This window comes from Lissotriton helveticus, chromosome 1_1, assembly GCF_964261635.1.
Source record: "Lissotriton helveticus chromosome 1_1, aLisHel1.1, whole genome shotgun sequence".
In the NCBI taxonomy this organism is placed as follows: Eukaryota; Metazoa; Chordata; class Amphibia; order Caudata; family Salamandridae; genus Lissotriton; species Lissotriton helveticus.
In genome coordinates, this window is record NC_136057.1 from 1,949,223,238 (window position 1) to 1,949,241,629 (window position 18,392).

The window sequence follows — 18,392 nt, forward strand, 5'->3', positions numbered from 1 at the left end:
AGGTGTCCTCCTTGGTGGAGGCTGAATAGGTTCAACAAGGGCAGGAAGGTCCTGTGCCGGCCTCTTCTTCTTCAGTGGTATGACATAGGATTCCAATGGTTGGGCAGTGATCTTTCTCTTATAGAGTGTCAATTTGCCCGTGTCGGCGTCGATATAATGCTCAGATTGTTCTTCTGAAGCTTGATGTCGATCCAATCGGCCACTTAGCGTCGAAGGTTCCGAAGTTTCAGTGTTCTTCGGCACCGACCGGGGTGCAAAGGCCTTCGGTGCCACCTTCGGCGGCAGAGTGTAGAGGAGCTTCGTCGAAGTCTTCGCAGGTGCGTCAACCAATTTCGGAGCCGACGGCGTGTGAGTCGTCGACGGCAAAGTCTTCTCCCGAATTCGTTTGAGGGAGTCAGTGACTTGCTTTGTGAAGGAAGCCGAGGGTTTTGTAACCAATGACCTATGTCCGTCACCATCGGAGGACCTTGGCGTCGACGAGGTGTCCGTGCGTACTCGGGCCTCCGACGCATCTTCGACCCCAATGGTCCGGGCCTCCATCCTAGGCTTAGGCGCCGACGCCGTCGCCTTAGATCCGGCTTCTTTGTGCCGTTGCCTAGGGCCTCCGGACTTCGGCTCGGGCCCTTAGTCGACTGCGCTTCGACCGGGCGTTTGCCTGTTGGTGCCGCAGTCGCGTCCGAAGGAGCTTCGACAGTCTTAGTGGACTTTGTCGGAGTAACCGTGCTCGACACGTGTTGGACGACCTTCTTCGAGGACGGGTCCTTGGCCACCTTCTGTGGCGGTGCCGGCTCGACAGCCTTCTTCGGCTTCGGAGCCCCGGAGGGCGACGGAGTCGATGACGTAGCAGGCTTTTTCTGTTTCGATGGTACGTCGGCCATCTTTGGCGTCGACGAATCCGAAGATTTCGGTTTCGGTTTCGATATGCGCAATGGCGGCTCCGCTGGTGTGTCCGTGGCCGGGCCAGAAGGCGGGGCCGGGGATAGCGGTGCAGGGTTGTGGGTAAGGCCGAGTGGCGATCCCGTGACCTGAGCCTGAGTCATGTAACTTTCGGGGCATAGCTCTTCCTCCGAGCTATCTTCCGCGGCCCCATAAACTTCTTCGTCGTCCCCTACCTCCTCGACGTATTCAAGGTCCTGGCCCTCGACGGGTTCTCCGGGATCGGCTTCGACCTCCGTCGATGGTGGTGAAATCTGCAGGCGATGGCTTGGGCCTTCTGCCTCCGGGTCGTCGAAGATGTCGTCGGGTGCCGGAGCCGCTCGCTGGGCCTCGAGGCGCGCCGCGCGCCGAAGCTTGAGCGTTTTCTTCGACCTGAACTTTGAGCAGGCCATACAGTTATCCTCGTTGTGGTCCGGCGAGAGGCATTTGTTACAGACTGGATGCACGTCGATATGTGGGTACTTGGATCCACACACTGGGCAGAACTTGAACGGACTCCGTTCCATGGTAAGATCGTCGGGGTCTTGCTGCGACGACAGAGCCTCGATGTCCGAAGAGTTGCTTGACTCTGCAGAAATCCGACTGGAAGAGTCGGATGAAGCCCGAGACCGTCGCGAACAATACCGACGCAGATAACGAAGGCCTTTTGGCCTTAAAGAAGTATGTTTTTCGATTCCGACAAGGAGACGTCGAAATCACATCCGAACCCAATGGCGGAAAAAAACAATCTGGGGATGGAGTCGATGCTTATGCGCACTGTAGTCCAGGGGAGGAGCCACCTATCTCGTGATACTTCGAAGACTCTTCCAGGACAACAATGTGCAATCATCCGGACCCAACACTAGGCGGCGATCTATGCAATAGATATGAATTTAGCAGCCCACATGCCTCGAACTAATTCTCGATCAGTGGGAGAATTTCTTTGCTCCCTAGAGAAAAATCCAAAAAAGAGAAAGTTCGGCCATCGGATCTTGTGCAAGCTGGAGGTGTGTCCATGGGGAAACGACAATTCAGTACGGTTTAACCAATGTTGCTGAGCTGGGTGACTGCGTACTCCCCCAGTTTAGATGGTCTGTTGTCTATAGGAATTGACTGTGTGACTAGGTGTGATGGAACCATTTGCAGGGTAATCTCTGGGTCCTCAAAAAGATTACAGTAAAGGCTGGTGTTAAAATCTCCTGAGATTATACTTGGTATCCTGCTGTACTCGCTAAGCAAATTACATACGATGTTGGTCAGCCTATCCAATTTGGACTTTTTCTCTGAGGTACGCGAGGATATTTAAACGTTAAGAATAAGCAGCTGGCTTTCGATCTGTCCACTTCCCATTAGAATTCCACTGAGCCAATCTTCCTTGAATTTCAGCTGCTTGGTATGCAGAGATAATTTGGTTGGCACGTAAAATAACTAGGCCGCCGCTTGGCCTACCGAACTTGGACTATCGTGTTGCAAACTATGCAAATTCGAGATAGCCTTCTATGGGTAAGTTGTTGACTGCCCAGGTTTCCTGCAGTAGAATGATATTGTGCTCCTTTAAGAAGCCACTAGTAGCTGCTGATTGAATTTTTTTGTCCTGGGTCATTAATGTTCCAAGAACGTATTGATATGCCTGGATTGGAAATATTTAAATAGTTCTAGTTTCTAACTAGGGCCCATGGGAGTCAAGACCAATCTATTGTTGGCAAGTTTTGCTGACTTGGTTTATAATTCTGGGTTGCTTTCGGAGAACAGCTCCTTGCTGTTTTTAATACTGAGAAAGGGACCGGGCTTGCACTGGGAACATGGTCCTGATTGGTCTCCAAAATTGATGGGTAACGAGGGGCACTAAATGATGATATTATTATGCCCCAATTTTTAAATTGATCTGCATTTCACTGAACCAATTCTCGAATTGCTGGAGTTGCCAGTGTTAGTTGGGTTATTTCGCCCACATTGGTTCCTAGTGATGGAATGAATTGGATGGCAATTATGTTGTTAGACTGCAGAGTGCTCAAGGCCGGAATAGATTTAAAGAGTCCTAATAGTTTTCCACAATGTAAAATGTCGTGGGGGCCTCTTGAGACATACTCTGGGGTTAGCAGTAGTATGGCACCTGGGTTGGTATTTGGCTGCTTAAGGGCTTTATCATCTGTTAGGGACTTTATTTTTGTTGAGTTTTCAATGGAAACCTGTGTGGTTGTACGTGTGGCAGCGCATAATGAAGACGACTCACAATGGTTATTGATTGATGACTGAGCAAGGAATCTTCTGCTCGAAGACGCTTGTGGATGGCTACTAGAGCTTTTTAAAAGATTTTGATGGGCAGGCTGGATGACTATGCGTTGCAGGGCATGAGGGTTATACTCCACTAATGGTGTACTATTACGAGTGGTGTCTAAGAGCTGTGTCAAAGGGTTTTCGTTTCCCGAATGGGATGTTACTGGTGCAGAAGCAGGTATTGGTGATGTCCCAGGTCCAGATTATACTTGCGCTGGGTGCTCGAAAAGCAACACATGTCCTTGAGCCCCACCCTCTTGATGGATATTTTGTTGCCAGCGATCTTTGTGGGGGGGTCGGGACTTGTGGTGCTAAATTTGGGTTCAGTTTGCACCTGTGGTGAGCTGCTGCTCTCATGCTTGGTCTGAAGTAATTTCCGCCGAGCCTCTGGGATTTTGTGTTTTGGTTTGTATTGTATATTTGTTCTGACTCTTTCGTTCCCTTTTTTTCCCCTTTTGGACAACCTGTGTTTGTGGTGTTCTTCGACTGAAATTGTGGGGGTTGCTTTGCTGTCTTCTAACTCCGTAAAATGCGGTGGAATGGATAGGGACTAATCTTCCGTAGCAATTAGTCCCTCGACTATGTTACGGGACGGAGTTTGTGTTACTGATGACCCTGCCAACGGTAAGTTCTTAATTTCTGTTATCACGGAGGAAAGGAATTGTGGAAGAGTTGATAATGAATCGATGATGGGGGAGCAGCAGCATACTGATTGGACCAATTTGGCTTGGTATTGAGCTTTTGTGATGAGCAAATTTAGTGCCTCAAGTTTCTGATCTATACCAACGGTATACACTGCTAGCGTATTCAAGAGGTGCACCTGCATGTCCATTTTGTCAGAGTGGTAAGTTGAGGCGGCTGCCGAGGTTTGAAGAGTCTTAAGTAACTGAGTCCAAAGATTGTTTTGATCTAGAGATGGTGAGGTTTCATGGGCATCTGGTTTTTGTTGATCGTTTGAGAAAAACAAGAGGTCTAAGGGGGTGAGGATGAAATTGGCTCCTGACCCCTCTTGATTACCCATGTAAACACCTGTGATGGCCGTTTTCGATTGTCTTTTTAGTTCTGGATTTTTAAGTTGGGAATGATGATGAGACACGACTTGAGGAATCATTACCCTGACTTTTGTTTTTTGGTTGTCGGATACAGTGGAGGGTTTTGATGATAATGGGGAGGACTGACTTAGGCAATGTGCAGGCTGGACAGTTGAAGAACTAGCATCTTTGAGAGTGAGGTCTTGGGTTGAAGCATGTCTGTTTGAACTAACTGTTGATCCGGGGGAGAATGACCTGGGACTTGAGGTGATCGACTGCCTTCTGGAGCTGCTGAAGTGTCCAAATTATTTGGTTCCGTAATTGCTGTGGAAAATGGCTGCGAACATATTTCGCCTTCGTTAACTGCCGCGTGGATCAGAGCCTGGATAAAAATTTTGGGGCATTGCCCTTGGAGTAAAGTTTTTCTTTGGGGCTGCCGATGGCACAAGGTTCCTGAAGTAGTCCCTTATTAAGGGTTGGTTTATCACTAGGTTTATGGGGGTTATTGAGCCCCGGTTTGGCACCTTGTTTCTCATACGTTCCTGCAATGTGGCCGTCCCCCCTACGGCTGAATGCAGCAAGTGAGTATTAGTGAGCTGTCGTACTTGCCCTGAGGGCTGCCGAGGTTTACATTTATATCCTGAATCAAGATAGTGGTCTAATGTTGGAATTACAGATGATTGAGATTGGAATTGCATAGGAGGGGCGGTCGATGCTTCCGAACTATTGGAGATGACTTTAACTTTTGCAATCTTTTTTATGGACTTTGATGGTGTTTTCCTCTCCTGCCCCTGTCTCATGGTTGAGAGGCTTGAGGAGCTTGGAAAGCTCTTGTTGTAGGGGGGAGGGTCTACCGCCGACAACCAATTTCCTAGAAGATCTTGTTTTTTACTCAAAATTAATTTAAAGGGTACTCTGCACTGGATGTTCCGAGTATTCTCTCTGGTGAACCCAAGGGCCAGTCAAAGTGCAAAACAACAGAAAAAAATAATAGCCTCTGTAATATGTTACAGCGAATGTTGACTGAGGCCCTTGTTTGGTGCAAATTGATTGACACAACTCAGATGCTGGAATGGCTGAAATGGCTGGGGGCCAGATGCGCCCAGGTTTCCCTTATTGGACCTTTGTCATACCTGGATCCAATGAAGTAGGTGCTCCTGAGCTAGGCTGGAGCTCGAACTGTATTTCAATGCATGGCAAAGTTGAGTGTAACAGTAAGCTTAAAGTGCCTCGAGGTAATGAGGAGTTTCAAAGTAATGGTTCTTGACTCTTGGTTCTTGTCAGTTTTTAAGAAAAAACATTGCTAGGACAGTAAAACTGTAAGCTGAAGGCTGAAGGCTGCCGGGCTTTTAGGTAGTGTAAGTAGTTGAAGGCTGATGAAACGGCTTATGGTGCAGGTGCGGGTGCACGTATGGCTTTTGGCAAGCAGGGCTCTCAAGGCTACTGCAGACTCTGGCCAGACCTGATCGAAGAGGCCGCCTTAGCAGGTAGCCAGGGGCTCCTACTTGGTGTGGCCGCCTGCTAAAAGGCAGCCGCGCTTGCCCTTCTGATAAATCGTGGCACGGCGTGTCCTGTAGCGTGGTCAGTGCGATTCAAAAAGGGGGTGGTGATGGACAGAGTATCTGAATTAAGCAGAACACTCCTACCCAGTCAAAAGATCAGGGCTTGATCCATCACCGTTTTTTAGCTCACTGCACCATCCCAGTTCAGAACCTGGCTATATGCAAATATAGCCCAGTGCATCATGGGAACAGGGCAGCCAAACTACCAAGCCAATTCTTTACTGGAAAGGAAACAAGCTTCCGGGAACCGGTCTCTGGCATTACAGCCGTCTTCGGCCCGGCTTGCTTGAATCCTGATGGTGCAGTGAGCAAGGGACTCACATCTGAGCATACCCTTCCACACTTGTGGTGGCTAAAACGATTCAAAAAGGGGGTGGTGATGGACAGAGTATCTGAATTAAGCAGAACACTCCTACCCAGTCAAAAGATCAGGGCTTGATCCATCACCGTTTTTTAGCTCACTGCACCATCCCAGTTCAGAACCTGGCTATATGCAAATTAGTCTGTCCCTGGCCCAGTGCATCATGGGAACAGGGCAGACAAAACTACCAAGCCAATTCTTTACTGGAAAGGAAACAAGCTTCCGGGGACCGGTTTCTGGCATTACAGCCGTCTTCGGCCCGGCTTGCTTGAATCCTGATGGTGCAGTGAGCAAGGGACTCACATCTGAGCATACCCTTCCACACTTGTGGTGACTAAAACGATTCAAAAAGGGGGTGGTGATGGACAGAGTATCTGAATTAAGCAGAACACTCCTACCCAGTCAAAAGATCAGGGCTTGATCCATCACCGTTTTTTAGCTCACTGCACCATCCCAGTTCAGAACCTGGCTATATGCAAATATAGCCCAGTGCATCATGGGAACAGGGCAGCCAAACTACCAAGCCAATTCTTTACTGGAAAGGAAACAAGCATCCGGGAACCGGTTTCTGGCATTACAGCCGTCTTTGGCCCGGCTTGCTTGAATCCTGATGGTGCAGTGAGCAAGGGACTCACATCTGAGCATACCCTTCCACACTTGTGGTGGCTAAAACGATTCAAAAAGGGGGTGGTGATGGACAGAGTATCTGAATTAAGCAGAACACTCCTACCCAGTCAAAAGATCAGGGCTTGATCCATCACCGTTTTTTAGCTCACTGCACCATCCCAGTTCAGAACCTGGCTATATGCAAATTAGTCTGTCCCTGGCCCAGTGCATCATGGGAACAGGGCAGACCAAACTACCAAGCCAATTCTTTACTGGAAAGGAAACAAGCTTCCGGGGACCGGTTTCTGGCATTACAGCCGTCTTCGGCCCGGCTTGCTTGAATCCTGATGGTGCAGTGAGCAAGGGACTCACATCTGAGCATACCCTTCCACACTTGTGGTGGCTAAAACGATTCAAAAAGGGGGTGGTGATGGACAGAGTATCTGAATTAAGCAGAACACTCCTACCCAGTCAAAAGATCAGGGCTTGATCCATCACCGTTTTTTAGCTCACTGCACCATCCCAGTTCAGAACCTGGCTATATGCAAATTAGTCTGTCCCTGGCCCAGTGCATCATGGGAACAGGGCAGACCAAACTACCAAGCCAATTCTTTACTGGAAAGGAAACAAGCTTCCGGGGACCGGTTTCTGGCATTACAGCCGTCTTCGGCCCGGCTTGCTTGAATCCTGATGGTGCAGTGAGCAAGGGACTCACATCTGAGCATACCCTTCCACACTTGTGGTGGCTAAAACGATTCAAAAAGGGGGTGGTGATGGACAGAGTATCTGAATTAAGCAGAACACTCCTACCCAGTCAAAAGATCAGGGCTTGAACCATCACCGTTTTTTAGCTCACTGCACCATCCCAGTTCAGAACCTGGCTATATGCAAATTAGTATGTCGCTGGCCCTGTGCATCATGGGAACAGGGCAGACCAAACTACCAAGCCAATTCTTTACTGGAAAGGAAACAAGCTTCCGGGGACTGGTTTCTGGCATTACAGCCATCTTCGGCCCGGCTTGCTTGAATCCTGATGGTGCAGTGAGCAAGGGACTCACATCTGAGCATACCCTTCCACACTTGTGGTGGCTAAAACGATTCAAAAAGGGGGTGGTGATGGACAGAGTATCTGAATTAAGCAGAACACTCCTACCCAGTCAAAAGATCAGGGCTTGATCCATCACCGTTTTTTAGCTCACTGCACCATCCCAGTTCAGAACCTGGCTATATGCAAATTAGTCTGTCCCTGGCCCAGTGCATCATGGGAACAGGGCAGACCAAACTACCAAGCGTGGTCAGTGCAGCAGCCCATGACAGCTATGGTGACCGCTATGGTAGTTTGAATGATTGCTGGAAGAGGCGGATGGGGCTGGGGGAGAGGCGGGTGGCGAGGAGGAGGAGGAGGAGGAGGGGGGCGGGGAGGCAGAGGCAGGGAGGCTGGGCAGAGCTGAGGAAATGACCGGCTCCTGTGGCGGCAAGTGCCGTAATGTTTGAAAAACTGGCTCATGCCCAAGCCCGGGTTCGAGAGCTAGCCTGCACCCAGCCTGCTACCACTACTGCTACCGATGGCCTCACCGTTGCTCCAGCTCCTGCTCCCGCTCTGTCGCCCTTCTACCTTGCTGCTGCTGATCCAGTCTGGACGGGCTGACCGGGCTGGTCGGGCCGGTCGGCTGGACACACCAATCTCCGCGGCTCTGCAGCTCAGGGGGTCCGAGCTCAGAGGCTCACTTCGCTCGTCAGCTCGTCCGCTCCGCTCATCTGTCACGTGACCGGAACCGGTCTAATGCAGTAGCACATGACCGCCTCTTGGCATGCGGGATTTTGCGATGTAAAAATGTGTTGTAATGACACGTGTTCTAACACGTGCGTTGTAGAGTGTCATATTCGTTCTTTTTACACCGAGTGGGATGGGTATGCCCAGACGTGGGTCCCGTGCTCTACTTGCCACTGGAGTCAAGCTATCCTGGCTGATGAAGGCTGAAAGTCCAAAACCGGACCTAAGATGCTTGTTTCCAGTCCAGGGAGGACCTGGCCTGGCAGTTCAGGCTCGACTGTTCCCTTTGGGTAAAGGGTCAAGACTGATTTGCATATGGCTGGGTGCAAACTGTAATAGCATGGTGAGCAAAAGAACTATGGATTTAGGCCCAGATCTCTGTACTGGGGTAAATGTATGACATTGTTCTGCATTCTGTCCATCAATTGTTCTTTTTGCATGTGTCACCCCGGGTGCGACGGGTATGCTCAGACGTGGGTCCAGTGCTCTCCATGCCATTAGAGTCAAGCTATCCTGGCTGATGAGGGCTGAAAGGCCGAAACCGGTCCTAGGATGCTTGTTTCCAGTCCAGGGAGGACCTGGCCTGGCAGTTCTGGCTGGACTTTTCCCATTGGCGCAGGGTCAAGACTGATTTGCATATGTCTGGGTACAAACTGGAATGGCACGGTGAGCAAAAAAACGATGCATGTAGGCCTAGATCTCTGTACTGGGGTGAATGTATGACATTGTTAAGCATTCTGTCTATCAATTGTTCTTTTTGCATTTGACATAAACCAGACACTGTCACTCGAGTTAGTAAGCTGAGCTGGAACACTACTTTCTCATTGGTATTCTACTTGGAGATTTCACTTTCTATACATAGCCAAAGACTTTGGGTAAAATACTGTAGAAAAATGTAACAATCTGCATAGTAAATCAGATTTCTGTGTTATTTGTGACTCACACTCCCTGTTATTTTTCCACTATGAAATTAACAGAAATTCTCAGTAATGATTGATCTGGTTGGAAGGAAATTACTGAGTAGAGTTGTTCTGTTGTCAATAGTCCAAGAAAGCTGTCTGTAGGCCAGATCTAAATCCATGTAAAACAAAACGCAGCATCATTCTACCTTTTCCTTTATCAGGTCCAAAACCTGACTGTCCTTTGCACAACAAATAGAACAAGATATTACCTTCCCTGTGCATATATAACTGTACTGTATCTGTTTTTCCAGTTTCATTGCCAGGTACTGTGTATTTTCAAGTAGTAATATGCTTTTCAATAGTATTATGGTCTGGAAATGGGTTCATTTATAAAGGAGGACCTGCTACTGTGGTAAATTAAGAGTCATTGTAGTATACTCAGATCTTGGATCATCTCTGGACCAAATGCCTTTGAGGAATGAATGAAAAATAAATTCATGCAGAAATAATCCAGCAGGATAACATTATAGGTCATACTTTAAAGATGCAAACCCAGTGCAAAGTTTAGCCATGAGATTTACTATTCAACGAAGATCAAGAATTGCACTGGAATGTATTTACTTTGCTCTACATTACTTCAGTGGTGTGTGCCATGGGTGTTCCATGGGAATTCCCATGCAACCACTCATGGGTTTGAAGCAAATCCCTATCTTCTAACATTTATAGATAGGACTTGTGGCAAAACCTTATGCCTCATTGAGGCAAGCATATTGAGGGGAAATGTTTTCAATTATCAATATGTTTGGATGTGTGATGCATTGTACAGCACACATACAAAGTGGGAAACCCTTAGGGCACAGTTTTTGTACTGGTAGAGTCCCCTTCCAGCGCAAAAGCCATTCTTTACAAATGCACACACCCTTGCGCTAGGGTGTAAGGGCATGCGCTGGTGCATGGTAACTAAAGTGCGCCAGAGCTCGTGGAGAGAAAAACGTACCATATCTTAGTAGATATGGCCCATTTTGTCTTTCTCCCTTTGAAGCAAGGCAGAGCAGCAAACGTTGGAGGTGCACTGCCTTGCGCTAAATAATGGTAAATCTGGGTGGATGTCTTTTGATCTTGAAAGTACTAAATAAAAGGCTTTCGATTCTGAACTCTTAATAATGAGTAATTATCAAAGAATTGGCTTAAGTCTCTTTAAGTGGGTAACAGTTTCAATTTGGCTCATCAGTTTTGTCTTTCGAGGTTGAGGAAAAAACGTACATGTGTCTGATTGTCTTAAGTAAAAATACATTTGAAAAACTTTAAGTAACATTAAACATAATTATATACTGACCAGTACATTGAGGAGGGGATGTCCATCTTCCATTCTCACATGTTATGGTTTCTGAGCCATAAAGTATCCCGTTTCTTGTGCAACTGTACACAACAGTTTCACCATGTTCATATGCAGATTCAATATTTCGATTATTCGTGTTTGGCAATTTAGGTGGTTCTAGACAGTTCACTCCTGTTCCTTTAAAAGAGAATGTATATTGAGACACATTCGAAATTGGATTGTTAACATATTAAAATCCACATCATAAATATTATGGCCAGTTGTCTGACGCCAAGAGCATCATCAGTATCTCCCTAACGTTTCCTAAATTCGATTCAGTAGCGTAGCAAAGATGTCTTGGGCTTTGGTGCAAGCAAGAATAATGACCTCTGACTGCAGATGACATGTACAGGGCTCAAGAGGCCCTATAAAAATGTACTCTCCAAGCCCTGAATCCACTGTCACAATCCAAACAGGAAACCATGAACATTACCTCACGTGACTCTCAGTACGGTTATTAATATCAAATGGCACGACAAATACAATTAATCACTGAACATCACAAAGTTGTACATTATATTATTTCAGCAAGTATTTTTTTTATAATATAATTGGATATCCTTGAAATGGAGTTCATAAACATGATTACAACACGTTTGAGAATTTTTTAAAAAATGTCACAAAAAATAACATAAATTGTATAGAACTTTTATGCCTTCACAAGTCGGCGAGACTAACAAAACATGATGAAAAACGAGAGAGATTGGGGTACAGTTCTACTTCCACGAGATCCCAGAAGTGTCAGGGGTCAAAACTTTCCTATACCTTTCGTCACGGAAAATTAAAAATTTAAATTAAATTAAATATCTTTCTTTATTGATTGGTTAAAAAAAACATTTACAATTTGCAACATGACAAAAAAATTAATAAAAATTAATCTGATAAAATGAGTTTAAAACAGTTAATTTAAAATAGCTTGGGATTCAGGGGGCCAATGAGTTCTAGTAATGTTCCGGTACAGTACTTAAATCTGGATTATTTGTAGACTGGTTCTGATATTGTGTCTGTTAACACCACCGTCTGCTATAATGGGGAGACTTTGGGTTGGAGAGTGGCTTCGAGGGATTTTATCGCTTTATGGACAAATTTTGAAAGCCCAATGTTTAGCTTGACGTTGTCAGGGTCGAGAGCGGCCATTATTGCCTGGCGGCAAGATCGAACTTCCAACTGGATACATTGGCCTCGCAACAGTGACCGTCTGGCTGTAAGCAGTGCAGGGCATGCACAGACGATATGTTCAATTGATTCTGAATGGTAGCCGTACAATCTGCATTTCGTGCAACTACTCGGCCGCCGCCATTCCGGGAGGTTCTTCAGAAAGGGCCATTCTCCCATCCTCAGGGCTAAAAACTTGCGTTTCCAATAAAGTGCGTATGTGCTTGACAAGCAGAGCGGCGGAACACCCACTTTACGATTGGCGATTACAGCCCAGGCATGTCTCCTCTTTGAAAGGATCGCCCTGTCCGAGTGGAAGGACCACAATCTAACAGATTTTTTGATAGCAGACTTTAGCACCGGGACAGATGGATTTATGTCCCAGAGATCTTTTGCGCCTAATAACTGTAGGCTGTGGTCCAGGAGTTGCCGATGCTTGTGGCTGGTCTGTTTATGCTGTATTTCCTGCCAGAGTCGGGCCTTCAAGGAACCCTCCTCGGCACGGCGCAGACTATGGCACAGTTTGATGAATGCACCTGCCTCCACTCCATGCTGGTCTTGGAGAACCAATTCAAGTCTCACTTGAGCTGGCGAGGCAGATTTTGGCAACCCAAAGGCTCTTTTGAAGATTTTTGTTATTAACTTGTTTAATAGAGTACTGGTTGCGCCTTTGGTGAGTTCGTGGCCATAGGTCAGGGAGTTGATTACTTTGGTTTTCATTACTTTCAGCATAGGTATTAAGCTGGGACCTAGTAGCTGTTTTGCCAGCTTTGCAGCAACCACCTCTAACGACAGAGCTTTCATTTTTAAGGCTTCTTTGTGCTTGATAAAGGAGCCTCTTCTATCCAGATAGATGCCCAGGTATTTGTAACTGTGAGTTGAATCTAACTTTGTTTTGCTAAAATACCACCTTTCTGTTGACCTTTTTTGCTTCCCAAAAGAGATGGTTTTGGTTTTTGACAAGTTGAGCTCTAGATGATTACTTGTCGTATAGGGAAGCAATTCATCCAGCAATCTCTGGAGACCCACTTTTGTGTGGCTTAAAAACACCAGATCGTCGGCATAAAGCAAGTTAGTGATGCGAGTACCATCAAGTTGAGGAGGGTGGCAGTTTACACTGTCGAGAACTGGAGAAAGATCAGATATAAACAAGTTGAAGAGAAGTGGGGCCAATACGCACCCTTGTTTGACGCCGGTTTCGGTTTGGATCTTCCTGGAGACATGGCTGCCTTCGCCTAGCTTAATTCTTATCCACGTTTCAGTGTGGAGTTGAATTATCGCCTGAAGAAGAGACTGCGGGATACCCCACGATTTTAGTTTCTGCCATAACAGGCCCCTAGGCACACGATCAAAGGCTGCTTTGAAGTCTACAAAGCAGCAGTGCAGCGGGATATGTTGGCAGGTCGCTTTAACCAGCAAGACGGTTAGCGCTAGCAAATTGATTGTGGTACCGGTATTAGCCACAAAGCCCGTCTGATTGAAAGGAAGGAGTGCAGTTGATTCGGTCCAAGCCTGTAGCTCCTCCAGTAGAATATTTGCGTAGTACTTGGACTCCGCATCAAGAAGCGCTACCATTCGGTAATTTTTTGGCTCATTTCTCTTCCCGCCTTTGTGGATTGGATGGATAACTGCGCCACGCCAGGATTCTGGGACCGCGTTGTTTAAACTGCAGTAGAGAAATAAAGGGGTCAAGTATTCTGACCATAGGCTGATGTTGGATTTAAACATAGCTTGAGGGAGACCTTTTGGGCCTGGGGCTCCATCGGCTCTGGTTTTCCTTATGCAGATTGAGATCTTATTTTTTAAGGCGACCAGCGACACCGTGGGCTCCAGTGAAGTGTCACTCGCTAGTTCCTTGTGTGTCAGATCTTCAGATGGAATTGCTGCAGGGCAAGCCCGCCTCAAACTCTCCAGTCCCAGAAGAAATCTCGTGGAGTTGACAGGGCCGGCAGAGTCGGTGCAAGCTTCGTTTGTGTTGGTGACTCTGAAGTGCAAAGATAAAAACTTGCACCAAACTGCTTCGCTGATGTTTGCGCTACCATATCCACTTGCACTTTGATTACTCCTATTTACGAGAGACCAGAATTGCTTTGTGTTAGGATTTTTACTTTCGTGGATAAGCTTCATCCAGAATTGATCCGATGCCACTCGTTTTTCCTTTTGTGTGGCGATTCTGAAGGCGGCTTGAGCTTGCTTATAGTTATTGAAATAGGATTTGCTGCTGGGGGACTTTCTTGATTGACGGAGTGCTCGATTCCTCTTGGTTCTTAATTTCCTTGTGGCTTTTGAGATGTGGAATTGTGAGATTTGGTTTCTTTGGCCCCTCTTTATTGGAAGTTCCTGGAGAAGGAGGTTTGTGAGAGAGGTCCAGCCACTGACAACATGGGTATTTAGCGCTAAAGAATTTTGTAGTAGGGCTCTGCTTTTTTCCGTCAGGGATAGAGCCGAGGATTGTGACCACTTTATCCGCTTTAAATCCTCTGTGTGACTCCCTGAAAGGGAGTGGGCCAGTTCTTGGTGATATGAGTTACTGGTGGAGAGTGTTATTATTTGTGCCCGATGGTCGCTTTCTCCTTGTGGAGCAATTTGATAGTTCTTAATCCTGGCCAGTATTTCTCTGCTCCCTAGGGTAAAGTCCAAAAAAGAAAGGGATCTGTCGTCTGACCGGGTCCATGCGTGAGGGATGTCAGATGAGAGGCGCCCATTCAGTATGGTAAATCCTAGGCTGTTAAACTGCATTACCACGTATTCACCCAATTTTGATGATTTGTTTCCAACAGGAACTGTCGGGGGTGCAAAATGTAGGGGAATACTGGGAGGGTCTGATCCTGGGTCGTCGGCAAGGTTGCAATAAATATTAGTGTTGAAATCACCTGATATTATGCCTGGTATACTGCCATACTTGCCAATTAGATCACAGATGGAATTGATCAGGGAATCCATTTTGAATTTTTTCTTATTGGTGCAGGGGGATATATAAACATTGAGAATGAGCAGCTGGGGGTCCGTGGGTGAACTTCCCAGGATTATTCCAGAGAGCCAATCCTCTTCAAATTTAATCTGTTCGATACATTGGGCTATTTTTGTCGAAACATAGATCGAGAGACCGCCGCTTGGTCTACCGAACTTGGACTGCCTGGTGGCAGGGGTCATAAACTCCAGATAGCCCGCTATTGGGATACTTTCTCCTGCCCATGTCTCCTGCAAAAGGAGGATGTCGTATTCTTTTAAAAAACCTAAGACGGCGGGAGATTGTTTTTCCCGACCAAATCCGTTAATGTTCCAGGAGCATATCGTCAGACTATGGTTAGTGGTGGTTCAATCGGACTGGTTTCTAGATAGAATCCCCGGCAGCCATAACCAGTCTGCTTCACCAGGATTTCGATGGTTCATTGCTCGGTCGGTGGTTCCCGTTTGAGAGATGCCTCTTGCAGACCTCAATACAGAATAAGGGATTGAGGAGGAACTAGGAGTATCTGCCTGGTTATTTTCCAGTATTGAGGGGTAACGAGGGGCACTTGGTATTGTTATTATTATTCCCCATGTTTTAAATTGGTCGATTTTCGTCAGAACCAAATCCTGAGTTGCCGGTGATGCCAGTGTTACTAGTGTAGCTTCGCCCATGTTGGAACCGATGAATGGAACAAATTTGATAGCAATTATATCTCTCGATTGCAGATGATTCAAATCTGGTAGGGTATTAAAAAGTTTTAATATATTCCCTCAGTTAAGGAGGTCATGGGGGCCCCTTGAAGTAAATTCTGGGATAAGCAACAATTCGGTGTTCTCATTCCTGCTTTGGGACTTGCTGGATTCATTGACAGTTACTGACTGTTTTTGCTTTAGTTTTTCCCCCGAGTGCTTTCTTGAATCTGTGGATATGGTGAATGATAAAAGGGGGAATTCCTTATAGTTGGTGTTTGAGGAATGTGGGACTTGGCTTTTGTTTGGGGGCACCAACTTGCGACAGCTTGCTGGATTGCCGACGTGCTTGCGACCAGATTCTGTGGCTGTGCTCTGCGTGCATAAGTTGTTCTCCTTAACGATAGGAAGATGAGGGAAGCTGATTTCCTGAGATGGCATGTGAATAGTTGCGAGACTGTGTTGCTCTGCTTCCGATACTGGGTGCTCGAAAAATGGTTGTATAGAGCTAGAATTTACTTGTATGGGCAGCAAGAGAGGGTTTCCAGGAACTCGAGGTGGCACTGACAGCTGGATGGTCCTATTTGAGGGATCTGTCTGAGGGGGCAGCAAGTTCAGTGATTGTCGGGGACTTTTCAGATCTCCTTTCAAAGATAGTGTCAATGCGGCCGGTGGAACGTTTCCTGAACGTACTGCGTCGCTTCTGGGAGAGTTGCTTATGTTTGAGCTTGTTATGTCCATTTTTAATTTGTTCCGGCTTTTCATTGTCTTTTCTTTTCCCTTTTCGACAACCGATGTAGATTATGATTTCTAGATGGTTCGATGGTGGGTAGATTGGCTACAACTGATTCTGCGGTGTTTGGTGAGGATAGACTGGAGTGGGCTTTCTGGCAGGGTGACTCATGTGCCTGGCTTGGCGCCTCGGTTGAAGAGGCTAACGACTTGGACTCCAAGGGTTTCTTTATTTCCGTTAGGATGGCTGAAAGGAATTGGGGCAAAGATGAGAGGGAGTCAATTATGGGGGAGTAACAGCACACTGATTGCACCAGTTGAGTTTGGGCTTGAGCTTTTTTGATAAGGGCGTTAAGCGCCTCCAATTTTTGATCAATCCCGGCAAAGTACATCGCAAGTGTGTTTAATAGGTGCACCTGCATGTCCATCTTATTGGAGTGATATGTTAGTGCCGCTGACGTTGTTTGGAAGGATTGCAATAATTGGGACCATAGATTGTTGAGGTTAGTCGAAGGGTAACTGTCCTGCCTTTCGGGCTCTTTTGGTTCAGTATTAAAAAACGATAAGTCCAGAGAGGTATTGATTATATTAATATTTGAACCCTCTCGCGTGACCTTTTGACCCGCTTCTTCGCCTTGATTTTCCTTAACCAGAGAGTCATCTGGATCTCGTTGTGGTTGGGCCCCGGCCTGTACAAATGAGGCTTTTGGGCTCTTTTGAGGCTTGTACAATTTAGGAACGGTTGAGGGGTAAAATACGGGCGGAGAAAACAGGCTTAAATTTAGTAATGGTTGGAAAGTTGGCGGATCAATATTGCTGTGCAACGTTACATTGGATGAGGCTTGTTCTAACGGAATTAAATCATGGGCTGATGGTTGAAGAAGGGGCTCTTGGACAAGGACTTCTCGGCCTTTTTTGCAGGGGGATTCTGTTACTGATGATATAGTGTTAGGTTGCCCTAGGTCAAAGTGCCCTCCATCAACACTGTGGATCATTGGCCGAACCTTAGTTTGATGTGGCCTTAGCTCAGGGGCTGCAGGGGCGAGCACCTGCCGAGGGGCAAGTGCCCGTTGTTTATCCTGAGTGCTTGTATGGTTCTTTCTTGCTGTGGCTGGGACTGTGATCCTAAAGTAATCCCTTAGAGTGGGTTTAATGTTTGTTGATTTGAATTGATCTTTGGGGCCGGACAGTTGTTCCTCGACAGTTGAATAGGGGTATTCTGACCCTGGATCGGACACTGTCCTTTGGTTTACTGGTGTTTGAAGAGGCAGGGGTACCACCGGGGGTTCAGCCAGAGGATCACAGAGGTCCATCTTCTTTACACCTTTTTTGGGAGGTTTTGGTGGAGCTGTCCTTGTTCGTTCTGACCTCATCCTGGAATCCCAACGGCTTTCCGATTGGTCCAAAAAAATTCCTGTTGGATATTTTGAAAAGTGGTCCGGGTTAATGAATTGGGGCAACAAATTAAATTGATGTGAGCCTATTTTTTTTTTTATGTTGAAATTTATTAAATATTTGAAAAGGTTTACCAATGCCGGAAGGATTCTTGGGTATCCGGTTTTCTAGAAGCCCAAACAGACGTTGTGGATTATATTTCCTGGTTTTTACCTTGTTTTGTCCTTTTGTATCCTTTTCAACTATTGTGTTTTAAAATAGGGTTTCTTTGGTTGTTCCTTGGTTGTTCCTTGGTTGTTCCTTGGTTGTATCTTAGTAATTTAGTTATTTAAATTATCTGAATTATTAGTTCTCCTTTTTTCCTAATTTGATGATTATTAATTCTGATGTTGTGGGTAATGGCGGCTGATTATTACTTTTGTTCCTGTATGATTGTAGATTTTGAACTGTATTATTCAATTAGCTGCTGTTCGGGTGTTGAAATTGTACAGTTTTCGCTGTTGGTATTTTGATATGGCCCAGACTGAAGATTTTCCCCCTCCTGCAAGGTAAAAGTTGGGGCAGGATGGGGTTGGTGGATAGATATGGGGGGGGACTGCACTCCCCGGCCGCCTTGGCCTGGACCCCGTTGATGGGCTCCCCCTCTTACACTGCCTTTTGTT

At 46.5% G+C, this 18,392-nt stretch overlaps 1 protein-coding gene across 2 annotated transcripts in view; it reads right to left on the bottom strand.

Moving 5' to 3' along the window:
- LOC144755218 (complement factor H-like) overlaps positions 1-18,392 on the bottom strand; it is a 1,175,739-nt gene that overhangs the window by 801,990 nt on the left and 355,357 nt on the right. For both annotated transcript variants that reach the window (XM_078643916.1, XM_078643925.1), the window contains exon 13: positions 10,765-10,944. In XM_078643916.1, the coding sequence (XP_078500042.1) occupies positions 10,765-10,944 (180 nt within the window). The remainder of the gene's footprint in view (positions 1-10,764; positions 10,945-18,392) is intronic.